The following is a 25,768-nucleotide window of genomic DNA, read 5'->3' as shown; positions in this document are numbered from 1 at the left end:
TGACGTCATACGCCCCGCCCACATATGTGAATAGCGACCATGTCTCCCAGTGCGGAGTCACCGCTTCCTGGATGGATCCGGCCACGTCACATCTGCCACCACTCAGCCCCGCCTACTCTATCTGCCGCCAGTGAGAGCGTGAAACAGTACACGGTGGGCGTGGCTTCCGGAGGGGAGTGCCCAATGGAAAGGTTCACCAGTTCTTACGGGAAAGCGAGTGGCCAATGGGATGGAAGCTGGCCTGGGAAGGCTGGGTGCGTGACGTCAGAAGAGCGCTGTGGTCCTTTATGAAGGTAGTGTCGTGCCAGGCAGACCCAGCAGCAGTCTGTGTGATAGAACTGAGAGGGTGACAGATACACTGACAACATGTGCGGTAAGTACTGAGTGCCAGGCTACCTCCAGGGCCACCTACCCTCCCTGAGTGCCAGGCTACATCCAGGGCCACCTACCCTCCCTGAGTGCCAGGCTACATCCAGGGCCACCTACCCTCACTGAGTGCCAGGCTACCTCCAGGGCCACCTACCCTCACTGAGTGCCAGGCTACCTCCAGGGCCACCTACCCTCCCTGAGTGCCAGGCTACCTCCAGGGCCACCTACCCTCACTGAGTGCCAGGCTACCTCCAGGGCCACCTACCCTCACTGAGTGCCAGGCTACCTCCAGGGCCACCTACCCTCACTGAGTGCCAGGCTACCTCCGGGGCCACCTACCCTCACTGAGTGCCAGGCTACCTCCGGGGCCACCTACCCTCACTGAGTGCCAGGCTACCTCCGGGGCCACCTACCCTCACTGAGTGCCAGGCTACCTCCAGGGCCACCTACCCTCACTGAGTGCCTGCTCTGTGCTCCCTGATTGGCACAGTGAGTGGCAGGTCCTACACATAGTATATTGTGTGTGTGTGTGTGTGTGTATATATATATATATATATATATATATACACACACACTCTCTGATTGTTGTATCTCTGTTACTATTGTATACTATAATACCATCCTATATTCTGTCTGCAGTGTCTAATGAGTGTCAGCTCTTGTGCCCATTCCGTTCCACCCTTTAAGTATTCTAGTATTATCTCTGTTACTATTGTATACTATAATGCCATCCTATATTCTGTCTGCAGTGTCTAGTGAGTGTCAGCTCTTGTGCCCATTCCCCCCTCCATCCCATTTAAGTATTCTCTCTGAGTAGGTGGAACAGTGACAGTTCTTGGACATTCGTTCTCGTTGTTCACATACTATTCTCACTTGTTAAATATTGGTAATTTTAACTTCATTCAATTCAGTGAAGTGTCCCACTGTTAGTTTTTAGTCTGTTCTCAGTATAAATTGAACTATTCAGGTTAGATGAGGAGTGCTCATAGGGTAGATTGTTGCTGTAGAACTAAAAATCACACGATGCTTTGTTAACCTTGACTACAGCAACATATAATGTATCCAATAGCTGTTCCTGTTTTCCGTTTTTTTTTTTTTCTTCTATTGCAAGGTCTTGCAAATTGTGTTAGCCAGGTCTTGGTATGCCCTTTGCTCTGCATATCATTGTAATGAAGTTGATTACTCATGTTAACAACAGTATGTGCCTTTTCTAGGTATTACTTGAAATAATTAGAACTAATGAACTTAATGACATACATTACATTGCTATAATCCCTGGTCTATGTAAGAACCTCTAAATGCCTTAGATTAAAGTACTTATTTATAAATGTAATAACAGTACAAAATGCTGAAGTGATTGGTAAAATTGTAGTTTGTTACTGACCATATGCAAATGTGTGCATGAACAAATCACAGTACAGCAATGGCTAGTCTCTGTGCAGATCATGTTTGCTGGCTACATTTCCCATGGTGCTCAGTCAGTCTGGCTTGGCTGAAGGTTTGTGGGAACAGTAGTCTATATCTGTCTGTTGTGTCAAGGTTATTATCCATTTCCATTGCACACAAGGGGAGAGCTGGTTTTGTATAGTTATTGGTAGTTTTTTGTTGTTGTCGTCAGATTTCTGATTTAAATTCCTTCATTTACTGTGATCCAGCTCTTTAACTTGATGTCATTGCTTTCCACTCCCACAATTAAATTACAATTCCTTTGATTCTTCCTCATTCCATTACACTACAGTTGTTCCTTTTATTTGCTAGGTATTAGATTACCTCTCCTTATTCTCAGTCTTCTTTTTTCTGGAAATGTCAGTTCCTGAACCCGTTATGGTGCTGCAGTTTCCTCTAATGTTTCTGTCTCTCTTCACTTTCTGTAGTGTCCAGCAGTGTTGTTAAATATCCATCCTTTCATGTGTGTAAGTGAGTTTTTTTGGTAGTATACTGTGATAGTACCAGGTTTTGTGTCCCTCTGTCTCTAAGCCTACAGAACTGTATTGTTACACTCTCTGGCAGTTGTTCTTATCCTTCTTATAACACCAATACATCCCACAATGTTTTACAGTGGGGTACAAATTAGCAGGTAATCTACCAACAAAAATAGAACAAAGACTTGGTCGAATAGTGACCTGCTCAATCCAGCTGACAATGTTAAAACGTAGGAACTTATAGTTTAGTTTAGTTTTTTTTTTTCTAAGATAGTTTAGTATCTTTGTTCTGTGATCACATTATGAATATGAACTCTTGGACTGAGAAAGATGAGGATTCCCTATCTTAATATCTTCTAGTGCTACTGGAGGGTTAGAATAAGAAAAGTAATAATGACAGACTAAATATGCAATGAAGTGATGATGATGTGACAAATTATAGAATAAGATTTTACAGCTCAACCAAACATGACAAAGTGAGTGGAACCTGGATGATATTGCTTATGGTTACACTTTGTTACCAATATTATCTTCATAAGATCTTCCAAACTTTCCCACCGTAGGAGAGTGGATCGGGGTATCCAACTGCACAATGATTATGTTTATACCTGGTATAGGTATGTACCGGTCCTAATTTAATTAGAGGAACATTGAATACTAATGACATGACCAGTTGGCATGTTAAAACTGTATCACATGGTGCCACCAAAATCTGGGTCCAACAGCTCCTCCTCCTGTTGATCCGGAGATGGTTTGTTAGATTGGGCATTGCAGTTTACTAACAGTCACCGCAAAAGTATTGACTTTTGCCACATCATCTGAGACTCCTGGCCAAGCACAGTCTATTATTTAATTGCCTCACCTTGTATTCTTTCTTATCACATGTTACCCTCGGGCAGTTATGGAGGCCTAAGCAATTAAGCCACAATCTCACATTTACTTCAAGCACTGTGATTTCCTTAATGGAACGTGCTTGACGCATTACTGGTAACACCTTATTGCCTTTTCAAACCATGAATATTTGCATCCTAGGAGTTTCCATTAATATATACAAATCACCAATTCAAAGCTTATAGATTTTTCTGTAGGCTATTTGTTTTTTACTATTTTCTGGAAATTTTGCCAATATTGACTCTTCTAAGGTTTATGGCTTTTCTTTGTTCTTGATTTTCTAGCAACTCTCTATTTCTTGGGATATACTGTCTATATTTGTTATTTTCAAGTGACTAGCCTCCTAACTTCTATGTTAGGTAGAAGATGTTCATTATTATTATTATTATAGGAGAGATTCTACCATATCATTTATTTTGATTTTTTTTTTTTCCCTTGACCTTTGCAAGTTTGTTTCCCATTCTGTCCTTCATCACTATATCTTTCCAGGAGGTCTGAGAAAATATGGCGAAACAGTATTCCCATGTGCCCGGGGTGTTTTCTCTAAACATATTTTGAGATGAGTAACATATATTTCGCAGATGAGTAAGCCTTTATGCCATTTTGCATTTTTGGCAATGGCTAGACCTATTTTTACATTGCATTTATTTTGTGTAAAGATTTTAGACTTGCTCACTAAAGTTTTGATAAATATTTAGTTGGCCCTGCATGATGACAGGACCATATTAAATGAATAACGTTTTGAAGGATCTAGAGCTGGTCATTCAGCATAAATAACTGGTTGCAAGGGTGAATAAAATATTATGTGGAATAGCAGTCTATATTATTTACTATAAATCAGTGTGTAGCTTATATCAACACTACATATTCCGGTGACTATCATTTTCTAAAATTGATAATGGCTATATTTATCAACAAATTGAACTTATATTTATTAGAAAAGAAAAAAATAATGTAATTAATGAAGCAGCTGAAAGGAAGTAATAATTTAAGATAAGCTAGCTAAGAAGGCCTGTTTAGTCTCTAACAGAAGCACAGTACAATGTAGATGTATAATCAAGGCAGCATAGGTAACTTTCAATTATGAGATTATGCGTATGGCAGTCAGAAAAGCAATATGGAGGCCACCAAGCTGGACAGAGACTCCTGAGTTTTTCCTCAATTACCACTAATCAATAGAGCATATATCATGGAGTTTCAACACCAGCAACTTTGTAACCCAGTATTGACAAAGACCCCTGTCTTTGCTTCGAAATGTTGCTGGGTCCACTTTTGGTATAATAAATAGTCTTCTTTATGTCGTTACTGGTGTTGAGAGTTCATTATTTGTGTTTGCAGTTTAACTGACATTTAAAATTTGTAGAGCCGCCCCTCCCTAACCCTTTGTTTTGAGGACAGTAGACATTTTGGTTTCAGTGTTGTTTCAGGATCAACAAAGGGCAGCTAGAAATACTGCTTTTAGTGGAATGTGCTCCCAACAGCTATCCTGATTAGTATTAAATGTGGTTAATTACTGGCCTAGTATTTGCTATTCCTGCAGGGTGATTCAGGCCTCGGTAAACTGGTCTTTGATATACACTGTCACACATGTTTCTGACATACCTTTTGTAAACTTCAATCAGAGTTAAAACTGGGGTCTGTCCATTATTTTATATTGCAGGAGTCTGGGTTGGTTATTTTTGAGTCATGCACTGTAAAACAGGAATGTCTGGCCCTTGACTGCTTATCTTTCATTAGCTAGACAATGCTGGGGTGTACATTCTTATGTTAGCGACTGCTGTTCAGCTGGTTTATAAAGACAGGGCAATTTATGTCCATATACACAATACTTTATATACAGCCCATCAACCAAACATATTTGCTAGTTTGTGGCATGAATGTTTTTTTCAGTCAGGTCAGGCCTTAAAAAGTGACTAGCGTTTTGTGTGAGAGGGAATGTTATGCTAGCATGTCATTTTCTGCTCTAAATAGCTTGCAATAAATGATACACAGAAATAAAACAAGCAGCTGCATTGAGTATTAATATCTGTTTAACTACCAGTAATTCAAATGGACTTATTTGAAATGAAAATATTCTTTCATATCCAGCTTTGAATGCCCCCCTTTAAGAACTGATTGGAGTATAAATGTTTTCAATAAGATATATTTTTTTAAGTAAAAAAAAATTAAAAATACTGAATTCATTTTTGATCACTCTATTTAGTCTATAAATGTTACTTAGTTTATGTACAATAAGTGCATAAACAGTTGTGAAAGATGTAGTTGACTTTAAAGGGACACTATTGGCACCCAGACTATTTCAGCTCATTGAAGTGGTCTGGGTGCAGTGTCCCTGTTTCCTTTAGTCCTGCATTAAATCATTGCCGTTTTTAAGAAACTGCATTAATTACCTTCAGGACTAAGGCTGCCTCTAGTGGCTGTCCATTAGACAGCCACTAGAGTCACTTCATGCTTGCTAGGCGACTTTGGGTAGCTTAACTGACGCTGGACGCATGAGGACATCCAGCGACAGCTATTGCCCTGCTGGAAAGCATTGAAGCAATTAGCATTAATTAGCATTAGCGCCCCCCTGTTAGGTGGAATTGGAGCTGGGATCAGGTAAATACCGCCATCAGACTCTCCCCTAGTCTTGCATCTTTTAAGAAGTGCCTTAAAACCCATCTCTTCAGGAAAGCTTATGGCCTCCCAGAGTAACTTCTACCTCAAATACCTATCTCTTGCTCTCTCCTCCAGCTGTGCTTCACTCCCATCTTATTTAATTGCTATTTCCTGTCCTAATGTGTTTTATACCCCACCTCCTACAAACTGTAAGCCCGTTTGAGCAGGGTCCTCTTCAACCTATCGTTCCTGTAAGTTTTCTTGTAATTGTCCTATTTATAGTTAATTCCCCTCTCATAATATTGTAAAGCGCTACGGAATCTGTTGGCTCTATATAAATTATGATAATAATAATAATAAATTACACCAAAGCCACTCAGTTAAAATTAACAAATATGAATAATGTAGCCACGGTGGGAATATTCTGGAACAGGGTTTAGAGACTTCTAGAATGTGACTTGTGGTGAGTAAACATTGCAGCTGTTTTATAGTTCTAAAGCAGGCTTCCTCAAACTCCGGCCCTCCCAGATGTTGCTGAACTACAACTTGCATGATTCTATGAATGAAATAGGCTGAGAATCATGGGAGTTGTAGTTCAGCAACATCTAGAGGGCCAGAGTTTGAGGAAGCCTGTTCTAAAGATTGTTGTACTGGTATATGGGTGTATACTTCCTTGTTTATAAAATTCTGTATGGGTGACAAATATTTCTGCTACTGCAACTCTCACTTATGGGAATGAGTGTATTCCTGCAATCTTATTTCGTCTACATAATTATTTTATATCAATTGTGAACAATATCACATGTTCTAAACAAGAGCTTCTAGACCTTTATCAATGTGATTATTTCATTCTCCCAATACACACCCATGGTTAACACTCCTTTAGGGTGTGTAGCTGAGGGCAGGGTCTCATCCAGCAGCTATTGATGCAATTAAGTAATTTAGAAAACCAAAGATAACGTTTTCACTGCCATTTTAACAAACCACACCGAGTGTTTTTATTGCCATGTAGATTTCCAGATATTAATACCGAGGACATACAAAGGTGCCAGTTCACTTTGGAGTTAAAATTTCATAACGTTGGAATAAACATATTGTGATTCTTAGACCGTTTTGCTTAAATTCACTTTTTTTTTTCTTTCCCAAAGCTATAGAAGGATTGTCTCGAGCATTAGAGGCTTAGGTCCTTCTAATCTCAGGGTAATCTTAGTGAGTGGCGTAGCAACTGACTTCCTAAGCTTTAGTCTATACGTTTTATCTCTGTAAATTAAATAGCAATTATCCCAAATACAGTCTGATAAAACTGCTAATCAATTATCAGATCAAGTTATGCCTTGGGAGAGAACTTGCTTATTTTAAGGCCACTGTGTCAAGTACATATAATACAGTTTATTGTTAAACCTAGAAAAGAAAATTAAAGTACTGTGAATTAAAAGTTAGAAGCACTTTTCCCAGAGGTATACACTCCTGATACCCTCTTTTGTACACATCACCTCCAAATATTCTTGCATATATTCAACACATCTCCCAAGTGTCCCTATTTGGGATGGACAGTACCTATTTTGGGCCCAAATCCTGCTGTCCCTCTTTTCTATACTATTGTCCCTATTTTCTTGGAACTCTATATTGTTGGTGTGTCTGAGTGTATAACAGAGCTCCACAGCAATAATACTTACAGTAATGTGTCATTAAACTACAGCCTGTGTAGATAAGATACATTGTTCTTGTTCTAAATCCCAATTTAGTTGCACAAATTGTAAACTCGGCAAATATTAAAGGGACACTATAGTCACCAGAACAACTATAGCTTAATGTAGTTGTTCTGGTGAGTATAATCATTATTTGCAGGCATTTTCTTGCAAACACTGCCTTTTCAGAGAAAAGGCAGTGTTTACATTGCCCCTAGGGACACCTCCAAGTGGTCACTCCTCAGATGGCCACTGGAGGTGCTTTCTGGCTCAGTGCTGCATAGTAGGCAGCGCTGCTGTTCAGCGTCTCCATTCTCTGCATGGAGACGCTGAATTTTCCTCCTAGAGATGCATTGATTCAATACATCTCTATGAGGAGGTGCTGATTGGCCAAAACAACGTTGTGGAAAGCATTGGATTGGCTAAAATCGGCAATTCTGATGATGTCACCAAGAGGGCGGGGGCCAGTGCCGGCGGACCCACGCGGCGCTGGGAATAAGGTGAGGTTTTTATTGCTTTTGAGGGGGGGGGGAGGGGTGGGGCGGGAGCAAGCCACCTAAATGGTGGGTTTAGCACTATAGGGGCAGGAATACATTTGTGCCGAGTGCTAGTTACACCCCTGGCACATGTGAAGCCCGGACCTCGCTCCCTCCTTCCCTCTCTTACACTGGTCAGAGCAAGTGCATGCGCTCAGAGCCAATGAACAGTCCAGCCAGATAGATGCTTCATGTAAGTTTTTATTTATTTTTACAGGGATTTTTGAAGAAATAAGGGAGAGGGAGGGTATAAGTAAGTACTGAATAAGGCATTATAAAGAAAATTAAAACAAATCTAGGAAAAGCATTTTCCTGGCACTGCAGAATCCTGCAGTGCCCCCCTCCGTCCCACACCCCATCTCATGTTGCTGAAGGGGTTAAAACTCCTTCAGTGACTTACCTGAATCCAGCACCGTTGTCCCTCGGCGCTGGGTCAGGCTCCACCCACGCTTCTCCCCCGCTGATATCAGCTGGCGGGGAGACCTAATGGGTATGTGCGGTAATGGCAGCGCGCACGCTGCTTTCCTATGGGGATTCCGGCAATGCTGGAGGTCCTCCTGCATAGCGTGAGGACGTCCAGCGCCATTTAAAACACTTTTCGTGTATTTAAGAAGCCGGAAGTCCCCTAATGGCTGTCTGATAGCCACTAGAGGAGGAATTAACCCTGCAAGGTAATTATTGCATTTTATAAAAACTGCAATAATTACCACTTTAGTGATAAGGGTGATGGGAGATGGCACCCAGACCACTCCAATGGGCAGAAGTGGTCTGGGTGCCTGGAGTGTCCCGTTAAATAGCCATGGAAGTGCTCTACATACTATTTTGACAGCTATACTGATGTAAAGATCTATAACACGAAATAGGTGTGTATTTTATTATCCTTGTGGCAGAACCGTGAACAATGTACCCCCCAGCAATGTATGATTAGGTGCATACCTTTTATAGGAAACACATGTAACGTTTTAGCTTTATACTGTGCCGAAGTAAACTTCTCTGTCACAAAAATGTTCTGAAGTTGCTGGCCAGGATGACCTTTATATTTAGGGTTCAACATTAACCCATTGTGGCCCAGTAATGAGCCACGTTCCCCCTCCCCCTACACACTCAGAGACTGATAACTGCTGCTGAAGAGGTTTTTTGTTTCTCCTATTTATGATGGAAATATTTTTGTTAGGACTCTTCTAGCTACATACAGACAGGAAATCTGTTTTTTGTCCTTTTTAAAGATAATGATGTGGGGATTTTATATAGGGGCTTGTTACTTTTGTTTAAGTTCAGGCATGTATTTAGGCCTTCAAGGTGTTCAGTCTGATTTTATGATATTTTGGAGATCTTTCTCATGTGCTAGAGCTATTTGACCACTTTTTTGTTGGGAGCCCTGAATTGGCTCTTTGTGATGCCAAGAGACACTCTCTCCCCTTGTATCAAAAAGGTTCTCTGTGTTCTCTTCGCCGCTGAAATCTTGGAGTCCGGTATTTGCTAAATGGATATTTAGAGCTGAATAGTGATAGCTGGAGCTGGCAAGCCATACCTGTCCAAGCAAAACGCGCAGACTTTAACCGACTGCATTTACTGGAACCAAGGCTTGGGTTATTGGAGTACATACTGACAGTTACTCAAGTCTTTTAATCTGTGTACTGCTACAATCTTTACATAGACCTAACTGTGTGTCTCTCTGTTCCTTTGGGCAACACAGTCAAAAATTTTTTACTTCTAGGCACGGCTTATACACCACAGAGAATGTTTAGAGGAACAGGTTAGAGGAAAATTAGGCAAAACTTGCTAAAAGGCATCCATTAGCCACGGAATTAGACATTTTGACATTCTATTAGGCTCTGCATATTGTTCCTTAGTTATTCTTGGTCTTGTAATATATTCATATATTACAGGAAACACACCAAACATTTTACAGTAGCAACCACAATGCAAAAATCATACCCCATTGTCCATGCCTTTTAAGCCATGTGCCCTACTGTAGTATCCCAGACTTCTTTTTAAAGGAACACTATAGTCACCTAAATTACTTTAGCTAAATGAAGCAGTTTTAGTGTATAGATCAGGGGTAGGCAACCTATGGCACTAGTGCCATGCACGGCACTCAAGGTGTCTGTGCACGGCACTCAAGGCTGCTAGAGCCAAACAGGCTCTGGCCTATCAGGAGTCCCAGTGAAACTTCAGATATCTGCTAATACGAAAAGGCGTTGAAGGACAATCCTCAATTTATGCATTGCAGCACGTAGAGGAAGTGATCTCAGATAATTATCTCATATCACTTCCTCCCAGCACTTGTAAATGGGAATCCACACTGTAGTAGAGCAGCCTGCAGCTCCTGTTGCAGCTCCTTTCCTTGACCTGTACCTGGCCAGCCTGGCCCCCACTGGAACCCAGGGAAGCCACCCACACTGCTAGATATACACAGAAATGCACAATAACCCTCCCCTCATACAAATAATACGAACAGCCCACATACAAACATACAAACTATCCGCACAAACGTAACCCGCTAACAATCCACATACATGCACACAACCACACATGCAGCCTCTCACATGCAATACCCCAAACAGCCCCACACATACGCACACAATGTGACTTATCCATCCACACACACAATTCCACAAGTAGCCCCCATACACAGCCCACATTCATATGTATCATACACGATACCACAAACTACTCCTGAACATATACAATATAATAGCTCATATACGCACAAATATAAAGATACAAAGCAATTACAGTATAAATAGAAAACGGCAGCATAGAGACCTCAATTTAAAAAAATAGGACCCGTGTGAAGAAAATAGACTTTTGTTTAATATTTTCTTCTTTGTCCTTTTTCCTACAAGTATTGCATGTATATTGAATCTATAGGTTCGGTAGTTTGAAACTACCGAACACCGACCACCCTCCTGGCTCATTAAGTTCAAAAGAACCGTCTATTAAGTGCTCCCTGGGCGGCCGCTGTTCGTATAGCCGAACGCCAAGTGGAATAGAAAACGGCGGCCATCTTGTTCGCACGAGGGGAGTCAGCGGGACTTGGTCGTCGAGTGTCTGGAACTAAAATAGGACACTCGACGTCACGAACCACCGCTGAAACTATGAAAGCCTGCTTCCTTTAGTTGCCAAACAGCCAGGAGAGCGCCATTCGGTAGTTTTGTTCGTATGGACAAGGGGAGCAATCGCTCCTATGAGCCAGGATAATCCATTTGGTACTTTGTTCATTTTTTACCTTTTTCTGAATTGACCGACCGCACACGCTGAATTCGTGGAACTGTTTTGGGCAGGAGCCTCGTGTGTGGTCGGTGAAATGTGACTTCCATACTTTTTAAGAACCCCTGAACCGATCTGGGTGAAATTTGGATATGTTTGTCCCCCAGATCGGGGCTATCAGGGGGATATGTAATTTGTGGGGATACCTTGTGGGTAAAGGGGTGTTCCAACTTTTGGGAAAATTGTGTGCCCTCTGCCTGGAGATAATTTGTTTATTCCTTAACTTATCTCAATATCTCCCAGGCAGAGAGAAGGGGGCTATTACTGTAAAACTGTATGATGATTGGTTATTGTCTTTGTTTGCTGTGGGAGGTCCTCTTGCAGGAGGATTTCTCATAAAAGCCAGTGTATTTTCAATAAACTTCATTCCTGTTACACCCTTCATGAAGTCTAGGCTCATGTTTGGGGGATATTCTATTTGCTGGGGAGAATCGTGTTGGAAGCTACATTCATCTACACTATTCCTCTACTCCCTGCTGCAGCTATAATCACTTATGCTCAGCTATTGGGAAAGGAATAGAAGAATGCAGTACCATAACCACTGCAGGTCATAACAACCAGCACACTACGGGACATCACAATCCTATATCGGCACAGTGCTGCTAAAAGGTTGCCTACACCTGGTATAGATCATTCCCCTGCAATTTCACTGCTCAATTCACTGTCATTTAGGAGTTAAATCACTTTGTTTCTGTTTATGCAGCCCTAGCCACACCTCCCCTGGCTATGATTGACAGAGCCTGCATGAAAAAAAAATGGTTTCACTTTCAAACAGATGTAATTTACCTTAAATAATTGTATCTCAATCTCTAAATTGAACTTTAATCACATACAGGAGGCTATTGCGGGGTCTAGCAATAGCAGGGGATAAGACAAACTTAATTAAACAGAACTTGCAATAAAGAAAGCCTAAATAGGGCTCTCTTTACAGGAAGTGTTTATGGAAGGCTGTGCAAGTCACATGCAGGGAGGTGTGACTAGGGTTAATAAACAAAGTGATTTAACTCCTAAATGGCAGAGGATTGAGCAGTGAGGCTGCAGGGGCATGTTCTATACACCAAAACTGCTTCATTAAGCTAAAGTTATTCAGGTGACTATAGTATCCCTTTAAATTCTAAAATATATTGCTAAGTCTATGATGACTGACTGTATAACCATTCATTGTTCAGTTTGGCAATAAGATCTTTTCAGGGAATTTACCTCTTCCCGAATTTCTGGAGTTGTTGAAGTAGTTTTGTTGTCTGGGGGAAATATTTCCTGTGTGCACATACATATGTTCTGTGCAGAACACTAATCTTAGACACATCTCAGTGAGGTCCCTGAATATTTTAGGAGACAATGCTCAGAAGCTGGAGTGTCATGCTTCATTGCTGTTAAAATGTTAGATTATTTTGTATAGCTCCTTTTGAGTGAGACACTTCATGGCTCATAAACTTCTAAGCACCGATATGGATCATTTTAGTCCTTCGCCAAACAGAAATTCTAAATATATTTCACTTGGTCTGTTTCCCCATGTGTTGGCTAATCCTCCTTGTCCACAGCCTGCTGTAAATCTAATCTATAATGTTTTCACTTTTAAACAGGAATTTTTGCTTACCTTAACTACCATGTGTCCCACACACGGCGTGAGATCCTGGAAAGGCTCATTAAAGGTCTACAGAGGCTGGAGTACCGAGGATATGACTCTGCAGGTAAGCCACAGATGTAACTGGGTCAGCACCGGTGTATTAAATGTGGCAAGTAACTTATTAAATGAAAAGAGATGTTCAGAGCAAAATACAGTCAATGACTACATCCATATTAGGTCATGAGATTAAACACTTAATGAAGGTTATTGTTGATTTATTATATGTGTGTTTGTGACAATAAATCTAGTTCATATATAGTTAATATTGGTATTAAATATATATTAAAGTTAGTTTTTGTCAACCTGAGGGACGAATTCCCTTTTATTACCTCCAGCTGGCTTTGGGGACTTAGCTCCTCATAAACTCCACCCCACCCACTCCTGTAAACCTAAGCCACTCATACCGACGTAGCGCAGGGGGTTTTAGCCTCTTTGTATATGTACCCAGTAGATCTATTATCCAGCATCATCTTTGCGACCTTGCTTCCGATATCCTTCATATGGGTGGAAGGCTTAGTACACTAGTGATTGTTTATCACAAAATCCTCTGTCTAATCTTAGTAGCGCTTGTCATGTCACAGTTGTCCTGTATTTTGCATTTTGTCTATGTACCTCGGCAATTGTACTGCCTGTGTATTTTATGGATTGAGTATAAAAAGAGATTGACACATTTTTTTTTTTCAAATTGTTTTTGAAAACATTCAGTTATATTAATATAAAAGTGGTGAATTAAACTCCCTTTTTTTTTTTTTTTTAAAGCATTTGACCAAATGTTGTATTTGGTCACTTTTCTCTAAGCATTTTTAATTTAAAGGCATGCTTTTTTTTAAATGCACATTATAATCTAAAAAACATTGTAATTAAAATTGAAGGAATTGCCTCCGGTTCACTCAAGTACTAAGATTCTAGGGACACTCGTGCACTCTGCTAAAAAAACAACGAACCCAGGCTGACTTTTTGCATTCATTTCATTGTGTTTCAGGTGTTGGGATCGATGGTGGCAATGAAAAGAACTGGGAGAACAACGTCGGCAAAATTCAGCTGATCAAGAAAAAGGGGAAAGTCAAGGCTCTAGAGGAAGAGATTAATAGTACGTTGCAATATGTCAATAAATCAATAGCCATGTTTTTCATCCATGACAGCCTTTGCAGATCTCACTTGATAGAAATGAGATGGTGGGGATCTTGATGATGTGGCATATTCTGTGAGCATGAATAAAGGACATTGTTCAGAATATTATGAATTTAAAGATATGCACATACTTTATTGTAAATACTGTAAATATAAAAGTGAGACAAAAAATTTGATTATTTAGTGAAGATGCTGTAGTGGGAAAGGATGTTTCTGAGACTTTGATGCATATGCATGAGGCTCTGCATCTTACTTTTATTTGTTCTTGTGTGGGTGAGTGATTTGTCTGTGTGATCTTTTGTTTACAGTAATGTCTATATATGTATAGAATTCTGTGTGTCATTTCCTTACCTTACCCTTGTTATATAATCTTATTTTTGGTGTTTCATTACTTGCTATTAGTTCTTGGATTGTATCTGGATTTTTAAATAGTTTGTTCAGCTCTTATGTATTTTTTGTACATCTGCAAAGATCTTTATGTACCACATAGACACAAATGAACACTAGGAATAGAAAGATGTATTCTAACACTTAAGTGTCCCTCTGTTCCACACTTCCCGCAACGAAAGGGTTAAAATCCCCTTTTATTCAACTACCTGATTCCAGTCCCGTTGTCCCTTGGCGCTGGGTCTCACTCCTCCTCCAGATGGGGGGGACCTAATGTGCTTGCGGCCGTAAGCATTGATTCAAAACTTTCCTTTGGGGTTTTGCTTGACACTGGATGTCCTCATGCTGCGCGTGAGGATGTCCAGCGTCGTTTCACAGATTGGAACTCTGTTAAACTGCAGGAAGTGCCTATAGTAGTTGTCTAGTAGACAGTCACTAGAGGCAGTCTGAGCACTGCAAAGTAAACATTTCAATTTCTCTAAAACAGCAATGTTTTACATTGCATGGTTAAGGGAACAGGCGCACCACACCCAGGCCACTTAAATGAGATGAAGTGGCTTGGGTGCCTGTAGTGTCCCTTTAATTAAAATATTTCCTACTAGATATTTTGTTTCAGCTTCTAGCCTTTTAAAAAGTGTCAGTTGTTTTTAAAGCTGCTTGAAATGTATGGCTGGTACAAGTCAATTGTGGTATGTATTAATGGATGTTCCATTTGTTGTTCTTCTATTGCTTACCAATGTCCTACCAGGCATAGGCAACCTTCAGCACTCCTGATGTTTTGGACTACACCTCCCATGATGCTTTGCCAGCATTATGGGTGTAAGAGCATTATGGGGAATGTAGCCGACAACATCTGGAGTGCCGAAGGTAGCCTACCCCTAGTCAAATTTTTTTTTAAAAGTTGGTATTTTATGATTTGCCTGCCCTGTTAGCTGTGAGGGGAGGAGCCACCTCAGGTGTAATAGTTAGTTCCATGTTGGTTAAGAACAGATATTTGAATATCTCTACGTGTCTGCATCTTTTTTTTACCCAAAACTCTCCCTATTCCTCTACATCTCAATCCTTTGATCGTTGTGGTTTTATAAGAATGGGGGTTTGTCTATGGATGAAAATGCAAGACCGCAAGATCGTTTAAACAGGAAATGGCAGGATGTGGTGGCTGAAGGATAGCCATTACCACTTTTTGCCACAATGTAACTTGTAGTTGAGACTAGTAGCCCCTACTTGGTCTTGTACATCTGTTCTGATGTCAAAATCCATTGCTGTCTTTCCAAAGATGTGGTAGATGTGATAATAATGTTTTATTAGAGTGTCAAATGTATATATGATCAGAATAGAATTATTTTTCCATGTGTATTTAACAAACAAATGTTCCTCCCATTCTTCTTCCAGAAAGGTGTAATTTTGTAAATGGATAGGCTGTTTTTTTGAAAATGAGCTGTTGAATAAGCAAGTACCAGGGGGGTGGTGGTAATGTCTGTTTATTCAAGGGCACACACACGGTGTCTTGTTACCATGGCAACTAAACACTACGTCATTAATATTTATGGAATAAAATACAAAAACTGTCTATTTGCTAATTATCTTCAAGATGGGTGTTGGCTCTTTTATTTGCTGTCAAGGCAGCTGGTTGCATGTCAGCACACTGTGCCAACCAGAGGGTTAAACCCTTGTAGCTCTGTAGATGGAATGCAATGCTGAGTCCCACCAGACTGCATACGTGGAGGTTTAATGGAAATCGAGGTCTCTGTTGAATCTCTGTTAATGACATGAAACCCAACACTTTAACTCCACTGGCTGAGTCCAAACTCTGTGCCAAATGTTTGTTTTCCAGAAAAAAAGTTTCAGTAAAATGTCATTAATACCCATTCACTCACCCCAACCCCCTCTATCCAAGACCCTGTCCCTCTGCCAGAAGATTTCATAATAGAATGTGGGATTTAGGTAAAAAAAACCCAAAAAAAAAACCTCTGACTTCCAAGAAATTGAACATAGGAGGGGGCTGATCTTTAGGTTACTCAGAAGATGATTATCTGTGATTGCTTTAACCATTTGCTTCACAATGATTTGCACACACTATGAAAAGGTTAACATGCAGTCGTTCAGGTCCTTTCCAAAAACCATGTTTAACTTTTTCTAAGTTCTGCCCTTGAAGGGGGTCTGTCTATAAGGTTTGCCAGGTCTCCTATGCAGGGGGGCCCTCTGAGATGTAACATTATCTTTGAAGGTTTTACTCTGATTATGACCCCAAATGATATTTGTGCCTGCTTCTCCTGGAGATTACCGCCAACCCCCCCCCTCTTTTTTGGTGTAAGGTTTATTTTTGTTGGCTACTCCTTTTATTTATATATATATATATATATATATATTTTTTTTTTTTTTATTTTGTGCAGTGATCTTGTGTCCACGTATTTGTTTTCTTTTCTTTTCCCCCCATTTTTAATGGCCAGAAATCTGTCTTAAAAAATTTCTGCTCCGTTTGACTTCTTTATACAGAACCACTTCACTTCCCCTGACTGCAAATGGATGTTTATTGTCCTTAAATGTAAGCTTGTCAGATGTGGCTAATTAATAACACTTTAATCTCTTCCACATTTTCACTGAGAAAAATGTGCCCCTTTCTGAAAGAACACATACTACATTGAAAAGTAGGACCCCCCTTCTAGGTGCATGATGCTTAACCTTTTGCACACAGCTGTTTTTGACTATATTCCCAATGATTTCCAATGATCCTCATCCAGCTGAGCACCTTGGGATATGTAGTCCAGAAGGCATTTTCTCTGAAAGTGTTAAGCATGACATATTTTTAGTTTTTATTTATTTTGTTCAGTGTGTCAATCATAATACAATAATAATGTCAGTGTATTTGGTTCCCTTTATAGAAGGTGAATTGAGATCTTTTTAGCACAGATTTATTAAAGGGATCCTATAGTGCCAGGAAAGCAAACCCGTTTTCCTGGTACTATAGGCTCTTGAAGTGCCCCACTCTCTCGGTGCTGAAGGGGTTAAAATCAGCCATTTGCCTTAATCCAGCGCTGGTGACGTCAGCTCCCGAGTAGAGCCGAATGCACATGCGATGCCAGAGGCGCGCGCGCATTCAAACCTGGCCACAGGAGAGCATTACTCAAATGTTATAATGTTTTGCTACTTGAAGATTTGATGATGGGTTTTCTGTTTTACAGAGCTGGAAGACATGGACCTGGACATTGAATTTGATGTTCATCTAGGTATTGCTCACACTCGCTGGGCCACTCACGGAGAACCAAGCCCCACAAACAGTCACCCTCAGCGCTCTGACAAGAACAATGGTAGGCTAATCCTTGTTCCTGACTACCACATTACTTTCAGCTCTGACCTCTGCTTGTTCAGTCATTGGCTAAAGCACTCTAGATAAAGCCGAACATTCTATGTATGTATAAGAACATTATGAAGGACACACTTCTGGTGCCGGGGTTATCTGTTCCAGGAAATATTGTGGCTAGTATAGTTTTATCTTTTGTTTATAGTTATGGAATCCAGTATGTTTGAGAAGTTGAACAGGTCTGATTATAAATGGTAGATGGGCTGGACTAGCTCTTGAAAATGAAGTTAGAGTGGAATGAGAGGCTAACCATGTGACAGAAGATAAGGAGAGGATTTATTAAAAAGGGATAAAGAAACTTTAATTTTCTCTAGCTCTGAAAAGTTGAATGAATCTGAGATTTTTAGAATTTACTTATCGCTATAACTAGACCTTGAAATAAATGTGCTAAATAGAATTGTAAATACGTCTTTCAAAATAATCGGTGAAAGCCGTAGAGAATCTCTAACTTTACATTTTGTAATTGTGTATTTCAGTTATATTTGTTATGTTGACTTTTTTTTCCCCCCATCTCTTTCCAGAATTCATTGTTATCCATAATGGTATTATTACCAATTACAAGGACCTGAAGAAGTTCTTGGTGAGTGATCTGTGTATAGGGTCTGTACCACAAAGTCACCTTTCCATTAAGCCTTTGGTCATGGTTGGACACTTTTACAAATATTGCTGAAATTTAAATGTTGGTCAGTGTATTTAGGGAGACCAGCATTCCCTAATATTTACCAGCCTTGATATCAAGGAATCATGATGACAGAGTATTTGTTGTGCAATGCTCTGACATAAGAAGTTCTATTTAGTATTACGTTACCACAGAGAAACCTTTTAGCATTTCATTAGTTTCCAAGTACATCTTGGCGGTCTAGAGTATATTATTTTCCAATTTAGAGGGACACTGTAGGCACCAAGACCACTTCAGCTCATTGAAGCGGTCTGGGTGCTGTGTCCCTTTTGCACTTAGTGCTGCATTGTAAAATATTGCTGTTCCACAGAACTGAAATGTTTACATTGCCGCTCCAAGTCTGCCTTCTGTGGATGTCTATCCAAACTGAATTTTAGTCCGTTATCTGACGCTTGGCGTCCTCACGGACCTCCAGTGTCAGATTTTTTTTCCCCATAGGAAAGCATTGAATAATACTTTCCTATGGGGAGGTCTAATGCGTGTGCAGCCATTGCCGTCTGGCGTGGGTGGAGCTTGACCCAGTGTTGAGGGACATTTTTAACCCCTTCAGCCCCGCGAGGGTGAGGGAGGGGGCACTTCAGAAGCCTATAGTGCCAGGAAAACTTTTTTTTTTCTGGCACTATAGGATCCCTTATAATGATATTCATTTCATTGACCTTGAAAGGATAAGCCTGATTCCTATTTTGATTACTAGAAAATAACAAATGGAACAATTGTTATTTGAAAGAAGTAGCCCTTCAGATAACTCCCTGTAGAGTTTTTTTTTTTTTGGTTGTACATATTGCTAGAAATAGTAGAGCAGTGTATATGAAGTTGATTAGTAACATTCCTATGGTTTTTATGGTGATTGCTTCTAGTTTAGAACATTGCCCCAGTATGGCTGCTTGTACTTTTTCCCCTTGTTTCTGTTCTATATTGTGTTTACGCTGTTTAATCTTGTCCTTTCTTTGACCTTTTTCAGGAGAGCAAGGGTTATGAGTTTGAGTCTGAGACTGACACTGAGACTATTGCCAAGCTTGTTAAATATATGTTTGATAATCGGGAGAACACAGAAATCAGCTTTGCGACTTTGGTAGAACGAGTCATCCAGCAACTGGTAAGCAAAATGCAAACTATGGTTTACCAATGCTATGGTGCAATCTGGTGCTGGGAGATGCCTTCTTGCTTTCTAAGCCTGTTGGATTACCCTTGCACTTGCACATTATGCTCATTGCTGCAACCGACATACTGCTGTTTTTTTTTTTTTTCTTTTCTTCAAATGAACACCTTAATGCGACTATAATGTATTTTATAGACACTAACTCTAATAATTTTTGGTTATGCAAGTGTATTGCAGTGCATTCCATACACAAACGCTTATTATATCTCTATCTTTCATTTGACAGGAAGGTGCTTTTGCTCTTGTATTTAAGAGCATTCATTTCCCAGGCCAGGCAGTTGGAACAAGGTAATTTCTAATATTCATTCGTCATTCTTATATTTTATTTTGAATTTTGTGCGTGTCCGTTTGTCTATTTTTTGTCATAATGGACCAAGGGCACCGTGTCATGCTTTTGTCTTGTAGGAGGGGAAGCCCACTTTTGATGGGTATACAAAGTAAACACAAGCTGTCTTCAGACCACATACCAGTTCTCTACCGCTCCGGTAAGCTTGAAATAATTGTAACCGCTGCTTAGTATGTTGTAGGGTATCACCACCTATTGGTGGCATGTGAATTCATTGTCTATAGATGATGTCATGGACCTTCTCACTGTAATGTAAATGCCTATATTACTGATTGAAACAATGTCAGCATTCATTAAGGCAAGCCAGACAAATCCATTTAATTTGATTTAAGATTGACAATCATATGTCTGTGTCTTAAAATGTAGTGTTAGCTGCTGAATGTCTTCCAGTCTTTTTGTACTGTATGCTTTACTGGCTGTACATACCATGTGCATCTCTGCTTTGGTATGTTACAGTATGCATTCAGGAATCCTGCAATGCATAATCTGCTTATATACATGTTATCTGATTACTTTTGTTGCAATTTCTCATTGTACTTTCAGTGTCCCAGTCCAAGGACTATTCTCTTGAAGAAATGTCCATTAATAAGGATAAAGGTGCCTCATCAGACTCCTACTCCCAAGCAATCTATACTGTTCTCTAGAAAAAAGGCTATGTTAGGAGGTTGGGAGATGTCTGGAATTGTTTCCCATGGTAGTGTTTGCATGCCTTTGTAATTAAACTTCTATAATGCCTATAATATAGAAACCCATCAATCTTTTGTGAGTACAAATCCAGAATTACATGAACCATCCTATATATGCATCATATATCCATGGTCATTTCCTAATGTCAGCAGTACATAAAACAAGATATAACTCCCTTGTATAATAAAATAAATGTAAAATACATTTTTATGAACTGACTAATCAGTACCACTTTTGAACACTAGATGTCACTGTTTCATTTAATTCCTTGTAGCGTAATTTAAAAGTTTGAACAATCTGTTTTTAAATTGACGTAACAGATTTGTTCAGCCCCATTAGTGGAAGCATTATTTTGTTTATAGTTTGAAAGTTCTAGTCCTTCCTAAACATAGGTGTATGTAAACACCTAGCATGTTACAATAGTAAACAAGAGGTCTGAGCTTCTAGTGTAGTTCTAAAGGGCATAGTGTTCTCATCGGCACTCATTGTACTCCCGGAGGATGGCACACAGTGAAATGTGACTCTGTGTTGCTCACGTTGTTACTTTCCTTTTTACTCCACGCATTCTAAACCCATGGAAAACAATACTAAAAGAAATCTACTCCAAAATGTCAGCCTCTTATTCCTATGCCTTTGGAGGGTTGGGTTATTTACAATGTGAATTGTTTTGCCTCTCTTTATCTGTGTGCTTAGGGCATTTTCTTCTTGCTAGTTAAGGGAAGGAATATTTATGCTGGGTCATGCTATGAGGCTGCATACTTCTAACTTTCTTCATAGTTGCTCATGATATGGTGTAAAGAAGAATTTCCTTATCCCTGCAGTACCAAGGACACAGCACACACTACCCATCCAACTAGACTGGCAGTATTGTTCACTAAATCATGAATTATTGGGAATTCACCAGGGTATCACATAATTGAGGCGAAATTAGTAAAACTGGAAAATTAATTGGTTTCTGACCCAATAGTGTTAAAAACGCTAGCCCCACTGGCTTCCCCTTGCCCCCTTAAATATACTAAAATCCTTTATTCTGGTCTGCTGCTGCTGGTCCTGCCCCTAATCTGCCTGATCAGCTGACATCATCAGAGGTGGTGATCAAAGCTAATCTCAATGCTTACCCATAGGGAAGCATTGAATTGGCTCAGCTTTTCAAGGAGGCAGATCAGAGACAGCACAAGCCAAGCACCGCACTGGTCAATCAGCATCTCCTCATAGAGATTGAATCAATGCATCTCTATGAGGAAAGTTCAGTGTCTGCATGCAGAGGGTGGAGACACTGAATGGCAGTGCTGCTTACTGTGCAGCACTGCCCAGGAAGCAACTCTAGTAGCCATCTGAGGAGTGGCCACTGGAGGTGTCCCTTACCTGTAATGTAAACACTGCCTTTTCTCTGAAAACTGTGTTTTTACTGCGAAAAGTCTGAAGGGCCTGACTGTAAATAAACTGTAGTTGTTCTGGTCACTATAATGTCCCTTTAAAGGGAAACTCCAGTACCAGGAAAACAATCTGTTTTCCTGGCACTGCAGGTCCCATCTCCCTCCCACCCCCCAATCCCCTGTTGCTGAAGGGGTAAAAACCCCTTCAGTAACTTACCAGAGGCAGCGACGATGTCCCACGTCGCTGCTTCTTCTGCCGCCGCCGCTCCTTCTCTGTATTATGTTGGCCGGTGGGCGAGACTGATCCCGCCCACCGGCCGAGAAGACCATTGCATTAGAGCTCCCCATAGGAAAACATTGAAAATGCTTTCCTATGGGGAATTGAGCGACGCTGGAGGTCCTCACACAGCGTAAGGACGTCCAGCGACGCTCTAGCACAGGTTTCCTGTGCTAGGGACACGGAAGTGCCCTCTAGTGGCTGTCTAGTAGACAGCCACTAGAGGTGGAGTTAACCCTGCAAGGTAATTATTGCAGTTTATAAAAAAACTGCAATAATTGCACTTGCAGGGTTAACAGTAGTGGGAGTTGGCACCCAGACCACTCCAATGGGCAGAAGTGGTCTGGGTGCCTGGAGTGTCCCTTTAAAGTTGCAATTCCATGATGAATTCCAAACAAGTCACTGTTTATGTCATCTTGCCAAGAAGGGATCTAGTCACAAGTCTAACTGTGTTGCTTCAAAGCCCTTTTGAGAATACCCCTTTTAAAATAGTAAATTGTTTTACTGGCCAAGGTTATGGTAATCTTTTCATAGGAATTGATTTACCATGGGTTTTTAACCGGTTTTAAACTACCCCAGTTTATCCCACAAACTGGATCTGCTCCTGCAAGAATAAAATCTGTCCTAATGTCAAGCATATTTATTACACATACATTTCAGGGTTTGTAGTATTCAAATCTATTGCCAGAAATTCTGCAGGCTGATCCCATTGGCTTTATAGCAGTGACTGTAGGACACTACACCTGGAATAAAAGGGAGATTAGAACCTTGGCTAGAGCATCAACGTCATGCTTTATCTTAACACTGAAGATGTATAAATAGAAAACTAATTCACATTGCAGAACACATAAAATAATCTTTGCCTCATCATGAGCAAATGCATGCTTGACATTTTCTGGAGATGGCATTCAGGTTCTTTTTTTTTTTTTCCCCCTATCTAACATTTCTTCGATTTCCTGATCTACCTTTTTTTCCGCATTCTTGGTGCTCCTGCATAGTCTTACACAAATCCTCTGTGTCTTTGTTTGGTTTGTGCAGGTATGGAGAAGAAGGGAAGCTGCACTCTGTCCAGAGTAGACAGCACAACCTGTCTTTTCCCTGTGGAGGAGAATGCAGTGGAGTATTACTTTGCATCTGATGCCAGGTGAGATGTGACTAACAAGCTTAGGAAGGAATGCTCATATCCCTTGTATGTATATAAACAGGAGAATATATCCAGTACATAAAATGTACATTGGTGATTGTATATAGATAATATATATTTATCGTATTCCACACTATTGTGTAGAGCTGCTATTCAGATCACATGTGAAGTACTTTTGATAGGATACACTCCCTCCCTAACAGGAGGTTACTTTCTTGGAATGTCCATACCGTTCAAACTTGTTTTCCTAATACCAGTGCTGTGGCACAGCAGAGATAATCTCTGTTTCAGTCACTTTGATACCTGTGCACCCCAGATCATGGCCTCTTGGATAGGTCCTGGGCACTGATTTAAGATTTTTTTTTTTGCTGTTACACTCAGAATCCTTAAAGGGACACTCTATGCACCATAAACACTACAGCTCATTGTAGATTCTATTGGTGCTCCCCCAGTTATATCAAGCAATTTATTAGTAAAAGACTCTTCTGGCAAATATTGCACATTTCCACCATAATATATAAACAGTCTAATGTGACAGTCCACTTCTGTGTTGACCGAGCTAAACACGATTGTCTTTAGGCTTCTCTAAAATGTTTTTCACACACTGGGCATAGTGGATCCCTAAGCTGTAGTTTTTAAGGTATTTAGGATGCCCCTTTAATTCTTTTTTTTCATCATGTATTGGATGTGCTTTGAAATTGCTCATAAGCCAAATGCCAGGCATTGGATACAATAGAAGAATATGGCCTATTACAATTTGTAAAGTTAATAAAATAAATCATTAGATCCCAAAACCTCAATTCTAATTTTATTACTAGCCGGAAAACTGATAGGCTCACTTTTCGAATAGTTTTTATTACTGTGCAATGTGTAGGTACATTATCTCAAATACAAATGCAATATTTTACAATGTTATTTTATAAAACCAAAACACACTGACTTCATTGCAGGCTATTACACTATGTGCAAGAATGTATAGTGCCATCTCATACTGGCATGTACACTTACATTTATTTGAATAGTCTATAAGGCACTAGACATCAAATTTTTATTTCTGATTTTGGAATCCTGAGAAACACAGCTGGCTGATTTTGACCTGTTCCATGTTACAGTGCCGTCATTGAGCACACAAACCGGGTCATCTACCTAGAGGATGATGATGTAGCCGCAGTAGTAAATGGAAGACTTTCTATTCATCGAATTAAGCGAAATGTTGGTGATCATCCTGCACGGGCCATTCAGACTTTACAGATGGAACTTCAGCAGATTATGAAGGGTGAGTGCTAACGCAAGATTTGTTTCTATATTCACAGAATAACTTTATATGAAAAGGGCATGTTCTCTAATTCTGTATGAAGTGAACCATATTTACTTTGTTGAATGGTAGACTCTGAAACGGTATAAACGTTAAAACATAAACAATTGTTTTGAGAAAGTGTGGTGAACACTTGTATAGCATGCCAGCACATAACCAAATCAAATTACAATTAATGTTATCTATTACTACTTACAGGTAACTTCAGCTCCTTCATGCAGAAAGAAATCTTTGAGCAGCCAGAATCTGTGGTGAACACAATGAGAGGCAGAGTGAATTTTGATGATCTCACAGGTAACCTGTCAGCCATGCCCCAAAATTGGGAAGCCACCAATCTGTGGACACCAGGCCTGTATATAAATTGGTGGTTTCTTCCCTTATGACTCTGATAGTGCCTTACATCAGTTTCTTCAAAATATGACTTTCAGGGTTACTCACGGAAGTGAGAATTCCAAGTGAATTCTAAATGAAGGCCAAGGTAGCAGAGCTGGAAGCAAAACTGACTTAGATCATTTTTCCAGTTCAGCTATTTTGGACTTAAATCTGAAATTCACTTTGAATTCTCACTTAAGTGAATAGCCCTGTTTAAGTTTTGTATAAAATGCAGCTTCAAAATGTCTTCTCTATATATCTTTGAGATAGGGATGCGCCGAAACGGAAAATTCAGGATGCCCTTGGCCGAAAACTGAAACCGAAAATGACTTCCCCCCCCCCCCCCCCCTTAATGATTTTTAAAAAGTTATTTTTTTTTCCTATAATTGTATTATTAGACTTTTTAATGAATTTAATCGACTATGAACTTCCCTTCTCCCTTCTTTTAGTGGTCCTCCCCCTTAATGTTCCTCTCTCCCATCCCTCTTTTTTAGTGTTCTTTCCCCCCTCTTCCCCAGTCCCATATTGTCCCCCCCCCGTCCCATAGTGTTCTCTTCTCCCCTCCCCTGTCCCAGTGTTCTTCCCCCCCGTCCCATAGTGTTGTTCCCCCCCACCGTCCCATAGTGTTGT

General features: G+C 40.2%; 1 protein-coding gene across 2 annotated transcripts in view; it reads left to right on the top strand.

The window, feature by feature from the left end:
• Positions 1-280: 280 nt before the first annotated feature.
• GFPT1 (glutamine--fructose-6-phosphate transaminase 1) overlaps positions 281-25,768 on the top strand; it is a 32,660-nt gene continuing 7,172 nt past the window's right edge. The window contains exons 1-12 of one of the 2 annotated variants that reach the window (XM_063448642.1): positions 281-373; positions 12,861-12,968; positions 13,887-13,994; positions 17,605-17,730; positions 18,305-18,363; positions 19,424-19,558; positions 19,848-19,909; positions 20,027-20,106; positions 20,511-20,564; positions 23,346-23,451; positions 24,564-24,727; positions 24,965-25,060. In XM_063448642.1, the coding sequence (XP_063304712.1) occupies positions 367-373; positions 12,861-12,968; positions 13,887-13,994; positions 17,605-17,730; positions 18,305-18,363; positions 19,424-19,558; positions 19,848-19,909; positions 20,027-20,106; positions 20,511-20,564; positions 23,346-23,451; positions 24,564-24,727; positions 24,965-25,060 (1,105 nt within the window). In that variant the 5' untranslated portion in view covers positions 281-366. The remainder of the gene's footprint in view (positions 374-12,860; positions 12,969-13,886; positions 13,995-17,604; positions 17,731-18,304; positions 18,364-19,423; positions 19,559-19,847; positions 19,910-20,026; positions 20,107-20,510; positions 20,565-23,345; positions 23,452-24,563; positions 24,728-24,964; positions 25,061-25,768) is intronic. The other variant, XM_063448643.1, reaches the window with a different exon arrangement.

This window comes from Pelobates fuscus, chromosome 3 (assembly GCF_036172605.1).
Source record: "Pelobates fuscus isolate aPelFus1 chromosome 3, aPelFus1.pri, whole genome shotgun sequence".
Classification (NCBI taxonomy): domain Eukaryota; kingdom Metazoa; phylum Chordata; class Amphibia; order Anura; family Pelobatidae; genus Pelobates; species Pelobates fuscus.
Note: the sequence above shows the minus strand (reverse complement) of the source record. Positions and strands in the feature narration are given on the sequence as shown.